Source organism: Hyla sarda, chromosome 10 (assembly GCF_029499605.1).
Source record: "Hyla sarda isolate aHylSar1 chromosome 10, aHylSar1.hap1, whole genome shotgun sequence".
NCBI lineage: Eukaryota > Metazoa > Chordata > Amphibia > Anura > Hylidae > Hyla > Hyla sarda.
This window is the reverse complement of record NC_079198.1, coordinates 129,248-146,808: the sequence shown is the minus strand read 5'-3', so window position 1 is coordinate 146,808 and position 17,561 is coordinate 129,248. Positions and strand designations below refer to the sequence as shown.

The 17,561-nt window shown below is 41.4% G+C and overlaps 1 protein-coding gene across 1 annotated transcript; it reads right to left on the bottom strand.

The window, feature by feature from the left end:
* Window positions 1-7,052: 7,052 nt before the first annotated feature.
* LOC130294361 (dispanin subfamily A member 2b-like) lies at window positions 7,053-16,058 on the bottom strand. Its single transcript, XM_056544048.1, has 2 exons — window positions 15,486-16,058; window positions 7,053-7,472 (listed from the first exon to the last, which is right to left on the bottom strand). The coding sequence occupies exons 1-2, from the start codon at window positions 15,720-15,722 to the stop codon at window positions 7,308-7,310; spliced, it is 402 nt and encodes a 133-aa protein (XP_056400023.1). The 5' UTR covers window positions 15,723-16,058; the 3' UTR covers window positions 7,053-7,307.
* Window positions 16,059-17,561: the final 1,503 nt, after the last annotated feature.

Here is a 17,561-nt window from a genome sequence, read left to right as displayed (position 1 = left end):
CTGGAGATACACTGGAGATACACTGGAGATATTCTGGAGATACTCTGGAGATATTCTGGAGATACACTGGAGATATTCCGGAGATACTCTGGAGATACACTGGAGATACTCTGGAGATATTCCGGAGATACTCTGGAGATACTCTGGAGATATTCCGGAGATACTCTGGAGATATTCTGGAGATATTCCGGAGATACTCTGGAGATACTCTGGAGATATTCCGGAGATACTCTGGAGATACACTGGAGATACTCTGGAGATACTCTGGTAATATTCCGGAGATACTCTGGAGATACACTGGTAATATTCTGGAGATACTCTGGAGATACACTGGAGATACTCTGGAGATACACTGGTAATATTCTGGAGATACACTGGAGATACACTGGAGATACTCTGGAGATACACTGGTAATATTCTGGAGATACTCTGGAGATACACTGGAGATACTCTGGAGATACACTGGTAATATTCTGGAGATACTCTGGAGATACACTGGAGATACTCTTGAGATACACTGGTAATATTCTGGAGATACTCTGGAGATACACTGGAGATACACTGGAGATACTCTGGAGATACTCTGGAGATATTCTGGAGATACACTGGAGATACACTGGAGATATTCTGGAGATACACTGGAGATACACTGGAGATACACTGGAGATATTCTGGAGATACTCTGGAGATATTCTGGAGATACACTGGAGATACACTGGAGATACTCTGGAGATACACTGGAGATACTCTGGAGATATTCTGGAGATACACTGGAGATATTCTGGAGATACTCTTGAGATATTCTGGAGATACACTGGAGATACACTGGAGATACTCTGGAGATACACTGGAGATACTCTGGAGATATTCTGGAGATACCCTGGAGATACTCTGGAGATACTCTGGAGATACTCTGGAGATATTCTGGAGATACACTGGAGATACACTGGAGATACTCTGGAGATACACTGGAGATACTCTGGAGAAACTCTGGAGATATTCTGGAGATACACTGGAGATACACTAGAGATACTCTGGAGATACTCTGGATATATTCTGGAGATACACTGGATATACTCTGGAGATACTCTTGAGATACACTGGAGATACTCTTGAGATACTCTGGAGATACTGTACGCACTATTTTGCTGGTGAGATCACTGTGTACATGCATTACATTACTGATCCTGTACTGATCCTGAGTTATATCCTGTATTATACTCCAGAGCTGTACTCACTATTCTGCTGGTGAGGTCACTGTGTACATGCATTACATTACTTATCCTGTACTGATCCTGAGTTATATCCTGTATTATACTCCAGAGCTGTACTCACTATTCTGCTGGTGAGATCATTGTGTACATACATTACATTACTTATCCTGTACTGATCCTGAGTTATATCCTGTATTATACTCCAGAGCTGTACTCACTATTCTGCTGGTGAGGTCACTGTGTACATACATTACATTACTTATCCTGTACTGATCCTGAGTTATATCCTGTATTATACCCCAGAGCTGTACTCACTATTTTGCTGGTGAGATCACTGTGTATATACATTACATTACTTATCCTGTACTGATCCTGAGTTATATCCTGTATTATACTCCAGAGCTGTACTCACTATTCTGCTGGTGAGGTCACTGTGTACATACATTACATTACTTATCCTGTACTGATCCTGAGTTATATCCTGTATTATACCCCAGAGCTGTACTCACTATTCTGCTGGTGAGGTCACTGTGTACATACATTACATTACTTATCCTGTACTGATCCTGAGTTATATCCTGTATTATACTCCAGAGCTGTACTCACTATTCTGCTGGTGAGATCACTGTGTACATACATTACATTACTTATCCTGTACTCTGGAGATATTCTGGAGATACTCTGGTAATATTCTGGAGATACTTTGGAGATACAGTGGAGATATTCTGGAGATACACTGGAGATACTCTGGAGATACACTGGAGATATTCTGGAGATACACTGGAGATATTCTGGAGATACTCTGGAGATGTTCTGGAGATACACTGGAGATACACTGGAGATACACTGGAGATACACTGGAGATATTCTGGAGATACACTGGAGATACACTGGAGATACACTGGTAATATTCTGGAGATACTCTGGAGATACACTGGTAATATTCTGGAGATACACTGGAGATATTCTGGAGATATTCCGGAGATACTCTGGAGATACTCTGGAGATATTCCGGAGATACTCTGGAGATACACTGGAGATATTCTGGAGATACTCTGGTAATATTCTGGAGATACTCTGGAGATACACTGGAGATACTCTGGAGATACACTGGCAATATTCTGGAGATACACTGGAGATACACTGGAGATACTCTGGAGATACACTGGTAATATTCTGGAGATACTCTGGAGATACACTGGAGATACTCTGGAGATACACTGGTAATATTCTGGAGATACTCTGGAGATACTCTGGAGATACACTGGTAATATTCTGGAGATACTCTGGAGATACACTGGAGATACTCAGGAGATACACTGGTAATATTCTGGAGATACACTGGAGATACACTGGAGATACACTGGAGATACACTGGAGATATTCTGGAGATACACTGGAGATATTCTGGAGATACACTGGAGATACTCTGGAGATACACTGGAGATACACTGGAGATATTCTGGAGATACTCTGGAGATATTCTGGAGATACACTGGAGATATTCTGGAGATACACTGGAGATACACTGGAGATATTCTGGAGATACACTGGAGATACACTGGAGATACTCTGGAGATACACTGGTAATATTCTGGAGATACTCTGGAGATACACTGGTAATATTTTGGAGATACACTGGAGATATTCTGGAGATATTCCGGAGATACTCTGGAGATACACTGGAGATACTCTGGAGATACTCTGGTAATATTCTGGAGATACTCTGGAGATACACTGGAGATACTCTGGAGATACACTGGTAATATTCTGGAGATACACTGGAGATACACTGGAGATACTCTGGAGATACACTGGTAATATTCTGGAGATACTCTGGAGATACACTGGAGATACTCTGGAGATACACTGGTAATATTCTGGAGATACTCTGGAGATACACTGGAGATACTCTGGAGATACACTGGTAATATTCTGGAGATACTCTGGAGATACACTGGAGATACTCTGGAGATACACTGGTAATATTCTGGAGATACTCTGGAGATACACTGGAGATACTCTTGAGATACACTGGTAATATTCTGGAGATACTCTGGAGATACACTGGAGATACACTGGAGATACTCTGGAGATACTCTGGAGATATTCTGGAGATACACTGGAGATACACTGGAGATATTCTGGAGATACACTGGAGATACACTGGAGATACACTGGAGATATTCTGGAGATACTCTGGAGATATTCTGGAGATACACTGGAGATACACTGGAGATACTCTGGAGATACACTGGAGATACTCTGGAGATATTCTGGAGATACACTGGAGATATTCTGGAGATACTCTTGAGATATTCTGGAGATACACTGGAGATACACTGGAGATACTCTGGAGATACACTGGAGATACTCTGGAGATATTCTGGAGATACCCTGGAGATACTCTGGAGATACTCTGGAGATATTCTGGAGATACACTGGAGATACACTGGAGATACTCTGGAGATACACTGGAGATACTCTGGAGAAACTCTGGAGATATTCTGGAGATACACTGGAGATACACTAGAGATACTCTGGAGATACTCTGGAGATATTCTGGAGATACACTGGATATACTCTGGAGATACTCTTGAGATACACTGGAGATACTCTTGAGATACACTGGAGATACTGTACGCACTATTTTGCTGGTGAGATCACTGTGTACATGCATTACATTACTGATCCTGTACTGATCCTGAGTTATATCCTGTATTATACTCCAGAGCTGTACTCACTATTCTGCTGGTGAGGTCACTGTGTACATGCAGTACATTACTTATCCTGTACTGATCCTGAGTTATATCCTGTATTATACTCCAGAGCTGTACTCACTATTCTGCTGGTGAGATCATTGTGTACATACATTACATTACTTATCCTGTACTGATCCTGAGTTATATCCTGTATTATACTCCAGAGCTGTACTCACTATTCTGCTGGTGAGGTCACTGTGTACATACATTACATTACTTATCCTGTACTGATCCTGAGTTATATCCTGTATTATACCCCAGAGCTGTACTCACTATTTTGCTGGTGAGATCACTGTGTATATACATTACATTACTTATCCTGTACTGATCCTGAGTTATATCCTGTATTATACCCCAGAGCTGTACTCACTATTCTGCTGGTGAGGTCACTGTGTACATACATTACATTACTTATCCTGTACTGATCCTGAGTTATATCCTGTATTATACTCCAGAGCTGTACTCACTATTCTGCTGGTGAGATCACTGTGTACATACATTACATTACTTATCCTGTACTCTGGAGATATTCTGGAGATACTCTGGTAATATTCTGGAGATACTTTGGAGATACAGTGGAGATATTCTGGAGATACACTGGAGATATTCTGGAGATACACTGGAGATATTCTGGAGATACACTGGAGATATTCTGGAGATACACTGGAGATACACTGGAGATATTCTGGAGATACTCTGGAGATATTCTGGGGATACACTGGAGATATTCTGGAGATACACTGGAGATACACTGGAGATACACTGGAGATATTCTGGAGATACTCTGGAGATATTCTGGAGATACACTGGAGATACACTGGTAATATTCTGGAGATACTCTGGAGATATTCTGGAGATACTCTGGAGATACACTGGTAATATTCTGGAGATACACTGGAGATATTCTGGAGATATTCCGGAGATACCCTGGAGATACACTGGAGATATTCTGGAGATATTCCGGAGATACCCTGGAGATACACTGGTAATATTCTGGAGATAATCTGGAGATACTCTGGAGATATTCCGGAGATACTCTGGAGATACACTGGAGATACTCTGGAGATACTCTGGTAATATTCTGGAGATACTCTGGAGATACACTGGAGATGCTCTGGAGATACACTGGTAATATTCTGGAGATACTCTGGAGATACACTGGAGATACTCTTGAGATACACTGGTAATATTCTGGAGATACTCTGGAGATACACTGGAGATACTCTGGAGATACTCTGGAGATACTCTGGAGATATTCTGGAGATACACTGGAGATACACTGGAGATATTCTGGAGATATTCTGGAGATACTCTGGAGATACTCTGGAGATACACTGGAGATACTCTGGAGATACTCTGGAGATATTCTGGAGATACACTGGAGATACACTGGAGATACTCTGGAGATACTCTGGAGATACTCTGGAGATATTCTGGAGATACACTGGATATACTCTGGAGATACTCTTGAGATACACTGGAGATACTCTTGAGATACACTGGAGATACTCTGGAGATATTCTAGAGATACTCTTGAGATACTCTGGAGATACACTGGAGATACACTGGAGATACTCTGGAGATATTCTAGAGATACTCTTGAGATACTCTGGAGATATTCTGGAGATACACTGGAGATATTCTGGAGATACTCTTGAGATACTCTGGAGATACTTTGGAGATACACTGGAGATATTCTGGAGATACTCTGGAGATACTCTGGAGATACACTGGAGATACTCTGGAGATACTCTGGAGATACTCCGGAGATACACTGGAGATACCCTGGAGATACCCTGGAGATACTCTGGAGATATTCTGGAGATACACTGGAGATACACTGGAGATACTCCGGAGATACACTGGAGATACACTAGAGATACCCTGGCGATACTCTGGAGATACTCGGGAGATATTCTGGAGATACACTGGAGATACACTGGAGATACACTGGAGATACTCCGGAGATACACTGGAGATACCCTGGAGATACTCTGGAGATATTCTGGAGATACCCTGGAGATACACTGGCGATACTCTGGAGATACTCTGGAGATATTCTGGAGATACACTGGAGATGCTCTGGAGATACTCTGAAGATATTCTGGAGATACACTGGAGATACCCTGGCGATACTCTGGAGATACTCTGGAGATATTCTGGAGATACCCTGGAGATACCCTGGAGATACTCTGGAGATATTTTGGACATACAGTGGAGATACCCTGGAGATACTCTGGAGATATTCTGGAGATACACTGGAGATACACTGGAGATACTCCGGAGATACACTGGAGATACCCTGGCGAAACCCTGGCGATACTCTGGAGATACTCTGGAGATACCCTGGCGATACTCTGGAGATACACTGGAGATACTCTGGAGATATTTTGGACATACAGTGGAGATACCCTGGAGATGGACTGGAGATACCCTGGAGATACATTGGAGATATTCTGGAGATACACTGGAGATACTCTGGAGATACACTGGAGATACACCGGAGATACACTGGAGATACCCTGGAGATACTCTGGAGATACTCTGGAGATATTCTGGAGATACAGTGGAGATATTCTGAAAATATTCATAACCATACTTTACCCATGCTGCCATAAAATCTGGCCTGCAGGAAAAAAAAAACACTTGCTATGTTTTGGGGATAGAAAACCCTTTCTCAGGGTTTGTATAACAATAAATTTTTAGACAAGTTGTATAAACAGTGTTTCCCAACCAGGGTGCCTCCAGCTGTTAAAAAACCTTGCAACTTCCAGTATGGCCGGACAGCCCTTGGCTGGAAGTTGTAGTTTTGCAACAGCTGGGGGCGACCTGGTTCCGTTGTTACAGAGCGGAAGCCGATTGCAGGTGATTCTTTATTTCGTGCACATAATGGAGAGTCACAGAACTTAAGATTTGCCAATAATGGGGGGAGGGGTCATGTTCCACTTCGATGGAGGTTTCGCCATCAGAGGATACAGTTGCGGTCTCATTACTGGAGTGGAAAATATTGTGAAATGTGAAATGTCTGAAAATGGGCAAAATGGCGAAAATGCTTCCAAATCCGAAAAACCTAGAGTATTATACAACAGCTAGTGACCCCTCCCCCTGGCTCATCTGTATGGGAGCGCCGGAGATGCCCGATAATGGCCGCCATAAAGACATTTAGAATTCTGCGTAACTGCGTTGTCACGTTCCCCCCGTATAACACATGACAACAGACTGCGAGGATTTCTTAAAGGATTTTATTTCTTTTTTCTCTCTTTGGGGTCGGGCGCTGTAATGCCGGTCACCATCACCCCGATGGGTTTTAATTTTTTTTAGTGGGGGGGGATTATAGGCGGGGGGGCTTGAAGTGGAAAATAACGGCAAAATAAATGGCCAGAAAAATAATGATTATCACCATCCCGATCACTGTGGCGGCGATATTCAGGGCTTTGGCGGTATGGGAGTGCCCGGCGGCCAGGGGCGCGTCATTCTCGTAATGGGCATTGCGGGTCTGTGAAGGAAAAGGAAAAAATTATTAGTGAGATAAATATATCAGGGAGAATGTATATTGTATCCTGTATATTGTATCCTGTATATTGTATCCTGTATATTGTATCCTGTATATTGTATCCTGTATCCTGTATCCTGTATATTGTATCCGGTATATTGTACCCTGTATATTGTATCCTGTATATTGTATCCTGTATATTGTATCCGGTATATTATATCCTGTATATTGTATCCGGTATATTGTATCCTGTATATTGTATCCTGTATATTGTATCCTGTATATTGTATCCTGTATATTGTATCCTGTATCCTGTATCCTGTATATTGTATCCGGTATATTGTACCCTGTATATTGTATCCTGTATATTGTATCCTGTATATTGTATCCTGTATATTGTATCCTGTATATTGTATCCTGTATATTGTATCATGTATATTGTATCCTGTATATTATATCCTGTATATTGTACCCTGTATATGGTATCCTGTATATTGTATCCTGTATATTGTATCCTGTATATTGTATCATGTATATTGTATCCTGTATATTGTATCCTGTATATTGTATCCTGTATATTGTATCCTGTATCCTGTATATTGTATCCTGTATATTGTATCCTGTATATTGTATCCTGTATATTGTATCCGGTATATGGTATCCTGTATATTGTATCCTGTATATTGTATCCGGTATATTGTATCCTGTATATTGTATCATGTATATTGTATCCTGTATATTGTATCCTGTATATTGTATCCTGTATATTGTATCATGTATATTGTATCCGGTATATTGTATCCTGTATATTGTATCCTGTATATTGTATCCGGTATATTGTATCCGGTATATTGTATCCTGTATATTGTATCCTGTATATTGTATCCGGTATATTGTACCCTGTATATTGTATCATGTATATTGTATCCTGTATATTGTATCCTGTATATTGTATCCGGTATATTGTATCCTGTATATTGTATCATGTATATTGTATCCTGTATATTGTATCCTGTATATTGTATCCTGTATATTGTATCATGTATATTGTATCCTGTATCCTGTATATTGTATCCTGTATATTGTATCATGTATATTGTATCCTGTATATTGTATCCTGTATATTGTATCCTGTATATTGTATCCTGTATATTGTATCCTGTATATTGTATCCGGTATATGGTATCCTGTATATTGTATCCTGTATATTGTATCCTGTATATTGTACCCTGTATATTGTACCCTGTATATTGTACCCTGTATATTGTATCCTGTATATTGTATCCTGTATATTGTATCCTGTATATTGTATCCGGTATATGGTATCCTGTATATTGTATCATGTATATTGTATCCTGTATATTGTAACCTGTATATTGTACCCTGTATATTGTACCCTGTATATTGTATCCTGTATATTGTATCCTGTATATTGTATCCTGTATATTGTATCCGGTATATGGTATCCTGTATATTGTATCATGTATATTGTATCCTGTATATTGTATCCTGTATATTGTATCCTGTATATTGTATCCTGTATATTGTATCCTGTATATTGTACCCTGTATATTGTATCCTGTATATTGTATCCTGTATATTGTATCCTGTATATTGTATCCGGTATATGGTATCCTGTATATTGTATCCTGTATATTGTATCCTGTATATTGTATCCTGTATATTGTATCCTGTATATTGTACCCTGTATATTGTATCCTGTATATTGTATCCTGTATATTGTATCCTGTATATTGTATCCGGTATATGGTATCCTGTATATTGTATCCTGTATATTGTATCCGGTATATTGTATCCTGTATATTGTATCCTGTATATTGTATCCTGTATATTGTATCCGGTATATTGTATCCTGTATATTGTATCCTGTATATTGTATCCGGTATATTGTATCCTGTATATTGTATCCTGTATATTGTATCCTGTATATTGTATCCGGTATATTGTATCCTGTATATTGTATCCTGTATATTGTATCCTGTATATTGTATCCTGTATATTGTATCATGTATATTGTATCCTGTATATTGTATCCTGTATATTGTATCATGTATATTGTATCCTGTATATTGTATCCTGTATATTGTACCCTGTATATTGTACCCTGTATATTGTTTCCTGTATATTGTATCCTGTATATTGTATCCTGTATATTGTATCATGTATATTGTATCCTGTATCCTGTATATTGTATCCTGTATATTGTATCCTGTATATTGTATCCTGTATATTGTATCCTGTATATTGTATCCTGTATATTGTATCCGGTATATGGTATCCTGTATATTGTATCCTGTATATTGTATCCTGTATATTGTATCCGGTATATTGTATCCTGTATATTGTATCCTGTATATTGTATCCTGTATATTGTATCCTGTATATTGTATCTTGTATCCTGTATATTGTATCCTGTATATTGTATCCTGTATATTGTATCCTGTATATTGTATCTTGTATCCTGTATATTGTATCCTGTATATTGTATCCTGTATATTGTATCCGGTATATTGTATCCTGTATATTGTATCCTGTATATTGTATCCTGTATATTGTATCCTGTATATTATACCCTGTATATTGTACCCTGTATATTGTATCCTGTATATGGTATCCTGTATATTGTATCCTGTATATTGTATCCTGTATATTGTATCCTGTATATTGTATCCGGTATATTGTATCCTGTACCCTGTATATTGTATCCTGTATATTGTATCCTGTATATTGTATCCTGTATCCTGTATATTGTATCCTGTATCCTGTATATTGTATCCGGTATATTGTATCCTGTATATTGTATCCTGTATATTGTATCCTGTATATTGTATCATGTATATTGTATCCTGTATATTGTATCCTGTATATTGTATCCTGTATATTGTATCATGTATATTGTATCCTGTATATTGTATCCTGTATATTGTATCCTGTATATTGTATCCTGTATATTGTATCCTGTATCCTGTATATTGTATCCTGTATCCTGTATATTGTATCCGGTATATTGTATCCTGTATATTGTATCCTGTATATTGTATCCGGTATATTGTATCCTGTATATTGTATCCTGTATATTGTATCATGTATATTGTATCCGGTATATTGTATCCTGTATATTGTATCCTGTATATTGTATCCTGTATATTGTATCCTGTATATTGTACCCTGTATATTGTATCCTGTATATTGTATCCTGTATATTGTATCATGTATATTGTATCATGTATATTGTATCCTGTATATTGTATCATGTATATTGTATCCGGTATATTGTATCCTGTATCCTGTATCCTGTATATTGTATCATGTATATTGTATCCTGTATATTGTATCCTGTATATTGTATCCTGTATCCTGTATATTGCATCCTGTATATTGTATCCTGTATATTGTATCCTGTATATTGTATCCTGTATATTGTATCCTGTATATTGTATCCTGTATATTGTATCCTGTATATTGTATCCGGTATATTGTATCCTGTATATTGTATCCTGTATATTGTATCATGTATAATGTATCCTGTATATTGTATCCTGTATATTGTATCCTGTATATTGTATCCGGTATATTGTATCCTGTATCCTGTATATTGTATCCTGTATCCTGTATATTGTATCCTGTATCATGTATATTGTATCCTGTATATTGTATCCTGTATATTGTATCCTGTATATTGTATCCTGTATATTGTATCCGGTATATTGTATCCTGTATATTGTATCCTGTATATTGTATCCTGTATATTGTATCATGTATATTGTATCCTGTATATTGTATCCTGTATATTGTACCCTGTATATTGTATCCTGTATATTGTATCCGGTATATTGTATCCTGTATATTGTATCCGGTATATTGTACCCTGTATATTGTATCCTGTATATTGTATCCTGTATATTATATCCTGTATATTGTATCCTGTATATTGTATCCTGTATATTGTATCCTGTATATTGTATCATGTATATTGTATCCTGTATATTGTATCCTGTATATTGTATCCTGTATATTGTATCCTGTATATTGTACCCTGTATATTGTATCCTGTATATTGTATCCTGTATATTGTATCCTGTATATTGTATCCTGTATATTGTATCCGGTATATTGTATCCTGTATATTGTATCCTGTATATTGTATCCTGTATATTGTATCCTGTATATTGTATCCGGTATATTGTATCCTGTATATTGTATCCTGTATATTGTATCCTGTATATTGTATCCGGTATATGGTATCCTGTATATTGTATCCTGTATATTGTATCCTGTATATTGTATCCTGTATATTGTATCCTGTATATTGTATCCGGTATATTGTATCCTGTATCCTGTATATTGTATCCTGTATATTGTATCCGGTATATTGTATCCTGTATATTGTATCCTGTATATTGTATCCTGTATCATGTATATTGTATCCTGTATATTGTATCCTGTATCCTGTATATTGTATCCTGTATATTGTATCATGTATATTGTATCCTGTATATTGTATCCGGTATATGGTATCCTGTATATTGTATCCTGTATATTGTATCCTGTATATTGTATCCTGTATATTGTATCCTGTATATTGTATCATGTATATTGTACCCTGTATATTGTATCCTGTATATTGTATCCGGTATATTGTATCCTGTATATTGTATCCTGTATATTGTATCCGGTATATTGTATCCTGTATATTGTATCCTGTATATTGTACCCTGTATATTGTATCCTGTATATTGTATCCTGTATATGGTTTCCTGTATATTGTATCCTGTATATTGTATCCTGTATATTGTATCCGGTATATTGTATCCTGTATATGGTATCCTGTATATTGTATCCTGTATATTGTATCCTGTATATTGTATCCTGTATATTGTATCCGGTATATGGTATCCTGTATATTGTATCCTGTATATTGTATCCTGTATATTGTATCCTGTATATGGTTTCCTGTATATTGTATCCTGTACCCTGCATAGCTTATATAGAGGGGTGGGCTCAGGTTATATATAGGGGGTGGGCTCAGGTTAAATAGGGGGGTGGGCTCAGGTTATATATAGGGGGTGGGCTCAGGTTATGTAGAGGGGTGGGCTCAGGTTATATAGAGGGGTGGGCTCAGGTTATATAGAGGGGTGGGCTCAGGTTATATAGAGGGGTGGGCTCAGGTTATATAGATGGGTGGGCTCAGGTTATATATAGGGGGTGGGCTCAGGTTATATATAGGGGTGGGCTCAGGTTATGTAGAGGGGTGGGCTCAGGTTATATAGAGGGGTGGGCTCAGGTTATGTAGAGGGGTGGGCTCAGGTTATATAGAGGGGTGGGCTCAGGTTATATAGGGGGTGGGCTCATGTTATATAGGGGGTGGGCTTAGGTTATATATAGGGGGTGGGCTCAGGTTATATATAGGGGTGGGCTCAGGTTATATAGAGGGGTGGGCTCAGGTTATATAGAAGGGTGGGCTCAGGTTATATAGAGGGGTGGGCTCAGGTTATATAGGGGGTGGGCTCATGTTATATAGGGGGTGGGCTCAGGTTATATAGAGGGGTGGGCTCAGGTTATATAGAGGGGTGGGCTCAGGTTATATAGAGGGGTGGGCTCAGGTTATATAGGGGGGTGGGCTCAGGTTATATAGAGGGGTGGGCTCAGGTTATATAGGGGGTTGGCTCAGGTTATATAGGGGTGTGGGCTCAGGTTATATAGGGGTGTGGGCTCAGGTTATATAGAGGGGTGGGCTCAGGTTATATAGGGGGTGGGCTCAGGTTATATAGAGGGGTGGGCTCAGGTTATATAGGGGGGTGGGCTCAGGTTATATAGAGGGGTGGGCTCAGGTTATATAGGGGGTGGGCTCAGGTTATATAGGGGGGTGGGCTCAGGTTATATAGGGGGGTGGGCTCTGGTTATATAGGGGGTGGGCTCTGGTTATATAGGGGGTGGACTCAGGTTATATAGAGGGGTGGTGTCAGGTTATATAGGGGTTGGGTTCAGGGTATATAGGGGGTGGGCTCAGGTTATATAGGGGTGGGCTCAGGTTATATAGGGGGGTGGGCTCAGGTTATAAAGAGGGGTGAGCTCAGGTTATATAGGGGGGTGGGCTCAGGTTATGTAGGGGGTGGGCTCAGGTTATATAGGGGGGTGGGCTCAGGTTATATAGAGGGGTGGGCTCAGGTTATATAGGGGGTGGGCTCAGGTTATATAGGGGGGTGGGCTCGGGTTATAAAGAGGGGTGAGCTCAGGTTATATAGGGGGGTGGGCTCAGGTTATATAGGGGGTGGGCTCAGGTTATATAGGGGGGTGGGCTCAGGTTATATAGAGGGGTGGGCTCAGGTTATATAGGGGGTGGGCTCAGGTTACATAGGGGGGTGGGCTCAGGTTATATAGAGGGGTGGGCTCAGGTTATATAGAGGGGTGGGCTTAGGTTATATAGGGTGGTGGGCTCAGGTTATATAGAGAGGTGGGCTCAGGTTATATAGGGGGTGGGCTCAGGTTATATAGAGGGGTGGGCTCAGGTTATATAGGGGGTGGGCTCAGGTTATATAGAGGGGTGGGCTCAGGTTACATAGAAGGGTAGGCTCAGGTTATATAGAGGGGTGGGCTCAGGTTATATAGAGGGGTGGGCTCAGGTTATATAGAGGGGTGGGCTTAGGTTATATAGGGTGGTGGGCTCAGGTTATATAGAGAGGTGGGCTCAGGTTATATAGAAGGGTGGGCTCAGGTTATATAGGGGGTGGGCTCAGGTTATATAGAGGGGTGGGCTCATGTGGGGTCAGGGTGGGGTCAGGGCGAGGCCAGGGGGAGGTCAGAGCAGGGTCAGGGCGAGACCAGGGGTCAGGGCGGGGTCAGGGTGGGGGGTCAGGGCGGGGCCATGGTGGGGTCAGGGCAGGGTCAGGGGGAGGTCAGGGCAGGGTCAGGGCGAGGCCAGGGGGTCAGGGCGGGGTCAGGGTGGGGGGGTCAGGGCGGGGCCATGGTGGGGTCAGGGTGGGGTCAGGGCGGGGTCAGGGCAAGGCCAGGGGGTCAGGGTGAGGCCAGGGGGTCAGGGCAGGGTCAGGGCGAGGCCAGGGGGTCAGGGCGGGGGGTCAGGGCGGGGCCATGGTGGGGTCAGGGTGGGGTCAGGGCGAGGCCAGGGGGTCATCAGGGTGAGGCCAGGGGGTCAGGGCGGGGTCAGGGCGAGGCCAGGGGGAGGTCAGGGCAGGGTCAGGGCGAGACCAGGGGTCAGGGCGGGGTCAGGGTGGGGGGTCAGGGCGGGGCCATGGTGGGGTCAGGGCAGGGTCAGGGGGAGGTCAGGGCAGGGTCAGGGCGAGCCAGGGGGTCAGGACGGGGTCAGGGTGGGGGGTCAGGGCGGGCCATGGTGGGGTCAGGGCAGGGTCAGGGGGAGGTCAGGGCGGGGTCAGGGCGAGGCCAGGGGGTCAGGGTGAGGCCAGGGGGTCAGGGAGGGGGTCAGGGCGGGGTCAGGGCGAGGCCAGGGGGTCAGGGCGGGGGGTCAGGGCGGGGCCATGGTGGGGTCAGGGTGGGGTCAGGGCGAGGCCAGGGGGTCAGGGAGGGGGTCAGGGCGGGGCCATGGTGGGGTCAGGGCGGGGTCAGGGCGAGGCCAGGATGGTGTTTTTGTTTTTCTTTTCTGAACAAACTAGAGATGTATAAAAAGAAATAGAGAAATCATAGGAACCATCATGGAGACAATCTGGTAACAATGGAGGGCGGGGGCCCCGGGCCCCTCACACCTCAGTGATTCCCTTCTCTCCATCTCCTCCTTATAGACATAAAAAAGGGACCTGATTCATGCGCAGAAAAGAACAACAAGTATCAGAAAACAAAAACTAAATAAGGCAGAAAAAAATTGTAAAGGAAGAAGAAAACGAAATAAAAAATAAAACATGGGGCAAATAACAATTGCAATAAATAACTAAATGATAAAACAGTAACAAAAATATTATAGAATATAAAACAATGTTTCAAAAATGGAATAATGGAAACCTAATCTACAATTCGTATCTTTACCTTGATGGAGAAGATGAGGGCGGCGAGGCCGAGGGGCATACAGCAGCAGATCAGGTTCATGATGGACCAGACCAAGTGATCGCTGGGTGGGGGAGGATGGGGTGCGGCCCCCGGCTGCACGGTCACCACGTCTGTAGTCGGTGGGTACATCTCCTCTCCGTATCCCTCTGTGCTGCTCTGCGCTGTGGTCATCGCTTTATATGTGGAGGTGGAGAATCTTTTCTCAGATTTTGTCATTTCTTAAAGGGCACCTTTACCTCTTTTTGTGTCAGGTTCATTTCAAGACAATTTCCCACCTGGCAATTCCCTAAGGTCAGGGCTGTATTTATAGCGTGTGCCGCCCCAGGCACCAGGTAGAATACTGCCCGTCATGGGGGCAGATGGGGCAGCTGGATGTCTGGGCACAAAGGAGTTGTTGAAAAGGCTGCATATATAAGGTTTTATATGGGGCATCGATGTATTTGAGTCCCAGTTGAACTGGTTCCTGTTTCTGTCCCTGCTGTGAGGACATAGTGCTTCAGTTCTTCAATTCCAAGAATGTGCTCATTGTCTACACCAGAGAGAGTGGAACGGCGCGGCGTACAATGTGTCCAATCTCTCTCCTGCTCTGCACCTTGTCCAGCTGCTCATTTACCCCTCTGTCCTCTAGGGAAGTGTTCCCCAACCAGGGTGACTCCAGGTGTTGCAAAACTACAACTCCCAGCATGTCCGGACAGCCTTTGGCTGTCCGGGCATGCTGGGAGTTGTAGTTTTGCAACATCTGGAGGCACTCTGGTTGGGAAACACTGCTCTAGGGGCTGCGTGCGAGCCCTGGGTGAGACTTATAGGGCCAGTGTGCGCTCCCTATTAGATTCCTGCCGGACCCCACCTATAGAAGAGTCCCCCTCCCTTCTCCTGCTCTGCTAGTCACCTGATTCAGCTCTGCTGTATCTGACGCCTTCTGTTGCATCTGTTTGCCCCATTCTGCCCCATTGTGGGTCCACACTCCTGGGGCGTGACAGAGAATAAGGCTGAACAAGGGCCTCTCTGTAACACACCAGTCTCAGTGTTGGAGTTAGTGCTGCTCGGCTCGGTCACGTTATGAAAGGTTTCCCTGTCCACGTCCCTACAGGTATCATAAGTGTGTGAGGAAAGAAAAGTCTTCAGACTGCACCGACCTGAACCAACCTGTGAGGATCCTCATCTGCTGATTCAGTAAAGTGAAGAGGGGGACATATTCACCTGTAACACTCACATCTACCTCAGACATTACATCCCACGTGCTGAGAATCCCCCAGGGGTCCCTAAATTCAGTAAATCTCATAAAAACATTGATTAAAGGGACAGCGACCAAATATCTTTTCATCTGGATAAAAAGCTGTGACATTCCACGGTGTAATAAAGCTGTAAATTAGTGTAATAAAGCTGTATATTAGTGTAATAAACCTGTATATTAGTGTAATAAACCTGTATATTAGTGTAATAAACCTGTATATTAGTGTAATAAAGCTGTATATTAGTGTAATAAACCTGTATATTAGTGTAATAAACCTGTATATTAGTGTAATAAAACTGTATATTAGTGTAATAAACCTGTATATTAGTGTAATAAAACTGTATATTAGTGTAATAAACCTGCATATTAGTGTAATAAAGCTGTATATTAGTGTAATAAAGCTGTATATTAGTGTAATAAACCTGTATATTAGTGTAATAAAGCTGTATATTAGTGTAATAAAGCTGTATATTAGTGTAATAAACCTGTATATTAGTGTAATAAACCTGTATATTAGTGTAATAAACCTGTATATTAGTGTAATAAACCTGTATATTAGTGTAATAAAACTGTATATTAGTGTAATAAACCTGCATATTAGTGTAATAAAGCTGTATATTAGTGTAATAAAGCTGTATATTAGTGTAATAAACCTGTATATTAGTGTAATAAAGCTGTATATTAGTGTAATAAACCTGTATATTAGTGTAATAAAGCTGTATATTAGTGTAGTAAACCTGTATATTAGTGTAATAAACCTGTATATTAGTGTAATAAACCTGTATATTAGTGTAATAAAGCTGTATATTAGTGTAATAAAG